This window comes from Castor canadensis, chromosome 1, assembly GCF_047511655.1.
Source record: "Castor canadensis chromosome 1, mCasCan1.hap1v2, whole genome shotgun sequence".
Lineage (NCBI taxonomy): Eukaryota > Metazoa > Chordata > Mammalia > Rodentia > Castoridae > Castor > Castor canadensis.
This window is the reverse complement of record NC_133386.1, coordinates 37,664,951-37,670,950: the sequence shown is the minus strand read 5'-3', so window position 1 is coordinate 37,670,950 and position 6,000 is coordinate 37,664,951. Positions and strand designations below refer to the sequence as shown.

The window sequence follows — 6,000 nt, the reverse complement described above, 5'->3', positions numbered from 1 at the left end:
GCATTTCTATACACTAACAATGAGCAAACTAAAAAAGAATGTATGAAAACAATTCCATTTACAATAGCCTCAAAAAAAAATCAAATACCTAGGTGTAAACCTAACAAAAGATGTGAAAGACCTCTACAAGGAAAACTATAAACTTCTGAAGAAGGAGATTGAGGAAGACTATAGAAAGTGGAGAGATCTCCCATGCTCATGGATTGGTAGAATCAACATAGTAAAAATGTCGATACTCCCAAAAGTAATCTACATGTTTAATGCAATTCCCATCAAAATTCCAATGACATTCATTAAAGAGATTGAAAAATCTACTGTTAAATTTATATGGAAACACAAGAGGCCACGAATAGCCAAGGCAATACTCAGTCAAAAGTACAATGCAGGAGGTATCACAATACCTGACTTCAAACTATATTACAAAGCAATAACAATAAAAACAGCATGGTACTGGCACAAAAACAGACATGAAGACCAGTGGAACAGAATAGAGGACCCAGATATGAAGCCACACAACTATAAGCAACTTATCTTTGACAAAGGAGCTAAAAATATACGATGGAGAAATAGCAGCCTCTTCAACAAAAACTGCTGGGAAAACTGGTTAGCAGTCTGCAAAAAACTGAAACTAGATCCATGTATAGCACCCTATACCAAGATTAACTCAAAATGGATCAAGGATCTTAATATCAGATCCCAAAGTCTTAAGTTGATACAAGAAAGAGTAGGTAATACTCTGGAGTTAGTAGGTATAAGTAAGAACTTTCTCAATGAAACCCCAGCAGCACAGCAACTAAGAGATAGCATAGATAAATGGGACCTCATAAAACTAAAACGCTTCTGTTCATCAAAAGAAATGGTCTCTAAACTGAAGAGAACACCCACAGAGTGGGAGAAAATATTTGCCAACTATACATCAGACAAAGGACTGATAACCAGAATATACAGGGAACTTAAAAAACTAAATTCTCCCAAAACTAATGAACCAATAAAGAAATGGGCACGTGAACTAAACAGAACTTTCTCAAAAGAAGAAATTCAAATGGCCAGAAAACACATGAAAAAATGCTCACCATCTCTAGCAATAAAGAAAATGCAAATTAAAACCACACTAAGATTCCACCTCACCCCTGTTAGAATAGCCATCATCAGCAACACCACCAACAGGTGTTGGCGAGGATGCGGAGGAAAAAAGGAACCCTCTTACACTGTTGGTGGGAATGTAGACTAGTACAACCACTCTGGAAAAAAATTTGGAGGCTACTTAAAAAGCTGGACATCGATCTACCATTTGATCCAGCAATACCACTCTTGGGGATATACCCAAAAGACTGTTACTCCAGAGGCACGTGCACATCCATGTTTATTGCAGCACTATTCACAATAGCCAAGTTATGGAAACAGCCAAGATGCCCCAGCACTGACGAATGGATATAAAATGTGGTATCTATACACAATGGAATTCTATGCAGCCATGAAGAAGAACGAAATGTTATCATTCGCTGGTAAATGGATGGAATTGGAGAACATCATTCTGAGTGAGGTTAGCCTGGCCCAAAAGACCAAAAATCGTATGTTCTCCCTCATATGTGGACATTAGATCAAGGGCAAACACAACAATGGGATTGGACTATGAGCACATGATAAAAGCGAGAGCACACAAGGGAGGGGTGAGGATAGGTAAGACACCTAAAAAACTAGCTAGCATTTGTTGCCCTTAACGCAGAGAAACTAAAGCAGATACCTTAAAGCAACTGAGGCCAATTGGAAAAGGGGAACAGGTACTAGAGAAAAGGTTAGATCAAAAAGAATTAACCTAGAAGGTAACACCCACGCACAGGAAATCAATGTGAGTCAATGCCCTGTATAGGTATCCTTATCTCAACCAGCAAAAACCCTTGTTCCTTCCTATTATTGCTTATACTCTCTGTACAACAAAATTAGAAATAAGGGCAAAATAGTTTCTGCTGGGTATTGGGGGGGGGAGAGGGAGGGGGTGGAGTGGGTGGTAAGGGAGGGGGTGGGGGCAGGGGGGAGAAATGAACCAAACCTAGTATGCACATATGAATAATAAAAGAAAAATGAAAAAAATATATATATATAATTTAAAAAAAATAAATAAATAAAGTTTCCATAATTAATTCATTCTTTTTTTTGATGGTAATGGTGTCTGAACTCCGGGCATCACACCTGCCAGGCAGGCACTCTACCACTTGAGCTACTACACTAGCTCCCGCCCCTACCCTTGTGTGTGTGTGTGTGTGTGTCTGTGTGTGTGTGTATTGGGTATTTTTGAAATAGGGTCTTTCTTTTTTCCTCAGATGGGCCTTGAATTGCTATCCTCCTGTTCTCTGCCTCCTGAGTAGCTAAGAATTACAGGTGTGAGCCACTTGCACCCAGCCCCCCCCATTCTTACATAACTTGTTCCAACAAACCTTTATTCTCCAAACTGTTCAGAAGCCCCTTCTTTTTTACTAACTAGAAAATCTTCATCATTTTTGTTTGTTTCTTTGGTGTTCTTTTCTGGGGCGGGGAGGGGGGGGAGGAGACAGGGTCTTGTGCCAGGCTGACCAAGACCAGGTCTCTTGGGATTACAGGCACATGCTGCCTCACCCAGCTATCAGTAAATATCAGAGAACTTTTCTTCTTATTGGGTTCTGTGATGCCAAATCCCTTTTCAAGTGTTACATGCTTTTGGCCTCTACTTCTGGGATCTGTTAACTTTTTGTTCATTTCTTTAACTCTGTGTCCTACTGGTCTCAATGCTGAAGTGACATATTATAACCAGAACACCAAAATCCCTTATCCAATTCCTGGTTCTTACATATGGGAATGGCCTCTGGGTTTATAATGGGCAGCCATACCGGAGGCTTCAGTGCTTGCTATAGCAGTCTCACAGAAGGAACCAAGTCTCTTAAGACGTCTGCTCTGGTACATGGAACACGGATGGTGCTTTGGCTCAATCAGTTCCTAGCAAACAGACTAGGAGGACTTGAAAAATTCCAAGTCCCTGGATGCTAGTTTGAACATCACACTTCCAAAGTTCTTACTCTCTTGCTGTTCCTTACTCTTGCTAGTAAGCTCAAAAACTTTCGACAGGCCTGGCTATGAGTCCCTCAAAGGCAGTTTAACTGACCTCAGAGTATTCCACCGCAACAATAATGCCTATGCAGGGTTAATTTCCACTTCTCTAGACTGTGTATCCAACAGTTTGAGAATCATGATGTGGTTGCTGTGCTCTTTTCTGGAGTGGAAATTTAATCCTCATGGATTTAGGATTTAGCACAAAGTATCCCCAGGTTAAAAAATAATTAGTGAAACCTAATTCCATCTGGGTTTTCTAGGCCCTACAATTTCATTTGCTCTATCTGCACAGCATCTTACTAGTTCAGGCATGACTATCTTTGATAATCTGTATAAGCTATTCCATCAAAATTTCATGTTTGGTAATGTTACTGAAGAGGTGACATGTCCTGGGGTGGGGTAAACTAAGCACTGCAAATGCTTCCTCCAATATTTTATTGTTTTCTGTCCCACCTGGTCTCTCTTCACAACAGTAAACAATTTCCTTATCCCCTTTTGTGAAGCCTTGGGGCCAACAAATATCTATGCCCCTCACACACTCACTTCCTACCTCAAGTGGATTTATTAAGACCTTTTCCTAACAAAGGTAAGATCTCTTGATAAAAGGAATTCTTGTGGGTTTTTTCTATTTTTTGGTGGCACTGGTGTTTGAACTGAAATGGTTAACAACTTAGGTAGAGGCAAGCCATTAATCACGTGTAGAGGGGAAGCTATTAATCAGGTGCTGTTTTTAATTTCCTTGCTGAGGGAGGTTTAGGAGGGAGTCTGGTCCTCATAAAGGTGAACGAACAGAAGGAACCAAACTAGGATATGGTCAAATGATTGTGTGCATTGTGTTCATTCATACTCATAGATAAGAACCATTGTCTCATTTCTGTACCTTGGCAAATAGCCATTGTCTGGCTCCTGTACCCACGCTTGCTTGCTTGGCAAAGATTGCCAGGGATTTTTGCCTTACAAACCCTTCTAAAACTTGGAACAGGGCTGCTCTCTGACACTCAACAACCTGTTGGTCAGAGCAGCCGCCAGTTGGCTAATAAAGACTCTCCTTTAAAATCTTTCTTGGGTGGTCGTGCTCTCAGTTGACTGGTAACAGAACTCAGGACTTTGCGCTTGCTAGGCAGGAGCCCCAACACTTCAACTATTCTTTCAGTCCATTTTGTTCTGGTTATTTTTAGAGATGGGAGTCACGTGAACTATTTGCCTTTGTTGGCCTTGAACCTCAATCCTCCCAAACTCAGCCTCTCCAGTAACTAGCATTACAGGCGTGGGGCATCAGGGTGGCTCATCTTTCTTTTATCGTTTTTTTCTTTGCCTAAGTATTTTTGGGTAAATTCCATTTGTTAGCATTTCCTCCCTACAAATAACAGTAAACATTTTAACTGTGTTTTGTGTAGTCGGGCCAGTAATTTTAGAAATGTAAATCACAATAATATTTTTGCTGTAAGCCGGATGCCAGCAGGAAGTAGGTTCTAGCTGGAACTATCACCGGCAACTGCACACTTAGCGCAACCTGCTGCTAAAAACAACGCGCTCCTTACCCCGCCACTCGTGCTTGGGCTGCAGCGAGAACTCAGGCTCCCCGCGCGAAGCTTGCCGGGACCACGCGCGCCTAGCCGAGCTTCCGTTTCCGGCCCTGCAGGCTCCGCCTCAGCGGAAACGGCTGTGCGGAGGGAGAAGGGGGTGGGGTCGTGCGTGAGCCTCTCAGGGCACGCCGGGCGGCCGCAATGGCGCCGCCGTGCCCCCTGAACAGGTATCTGCTGCTTATGGCGCAGGAGCACCTGGAGTTCCGCTTGCCGGTGAGCCCGCAGTGCCCTTCACAGTTCCTGGCGGGGGAGGTCTGCGCGATGGGCTGGTGGAGGGTGGAGACGACCCATCCCGCCAGAGCGCACGACGGCTCTGGGCTCTGTGTGGGTCCTGGTCAATCACGTGCTCCAATCCTTGGGCCCCGGGCTGGGGGCCGAGCCAGGCCGGAGGTGTGTGAGGGACGTCCGAGACAGACCCCTTCGCAGTTGCTGAGCGTGTTCGTTCGTTACCCCGCACTGCGCTAGGTACTGCAGTTAGGCAGGTGACTGCGGCGGTCCCCCCTCCGCAGCAGTCTGCGTCCACCTGAGGGTAGACCCCGACTCGCGTGCGCCGTGTCGTCATTTAAGTGTCAGGATATGCCGTCAGGCCCGTGGAGGGACTGCGGGTAAGTTGATGGCAAGTTGGAAAAAGAATGTTTACTCTGATCAGGACACATTTTCAGAGTCCCTGTAATAGGATGTGCGGGACACCAGGGAGGGATATCATGACAGCATCTGCGCTCTGGGAGCTTACTGCTTAGGCTAAGGGGTGATCAGACACGTACGCACAGAATTACGAAATACCGTTGGTAAGTGCAGTGATAGAGACACACAGGGAAATATGAGAACACATAGACTGGGATCTCATCCACCCGGGTGGGGGATGTTGGTGTTTAAGGGGGCTTCCATGAGGCGGTGACACTTGAATGATGAGTAGTTAGCGGGGCCGAGTAGATGAATAAGCACATTCGAATAAAAGCTGCAGAGAGTGGTAAGAAGAGAGCAGGAGAGATAGATTGGACCAGAGAATACAAAGCTTTGAATACCCCCGGGGTTGGAAGAGGAATTTGTTGAGTTTTAAGTATAAAGTGGCAGAATCAAATCCCCCCCATGACTTTGACAGTGACATGGAGGATAGACTTGAGTAATAAGCCTGGTATCAGAGACTACTTAAGAATCTGGTGGAGCCAGGCATGGTGGCATCATGGATCATGGGAAAGTATTTAGGTGGTAAGAACATCGGGGCTGAATGGATTGTTGGTGGGGGGAGAGGGCCCAGTAAAGGATAACTCTTGGGGTGGATATGGGTCTCCATTTAAAATAGAGAACACAGGCAGGTGTTAAGATTTGT

The 6,000-nt window shown here is 44.4% G+C and overlaps 1 protein-coding gene across 7 annotated transcripts in view; it reads left to right on the top strand.

Annotated features, from left to right (window-relative positions):
- Positions 1–4,746: 4,746 nt before the first annotated feature.
- Positions 4,747–6,000, top strand: part of Trmt11 (tRNA methyltransferase 11 homolog) — a 189,601-nt gene continuing 188,347 nt past the window's right edge. For all 7 annotated transcript variants that reach the window (XM_074075230.1, XM_074075227.1, XM_074075221.1 and 4 more), the window contains exon 1: positions 4,747–4,883. In XM_074075230.1, the coding sequence (XP_073931331.1) occupies positions 4,812–4,883 (72 nt within the window). In that variant the 5' untranslated portion in view covers positions 4,747–4,811. The remainder of the gene's footprint in view (positions 4,884–6,000) is intronic.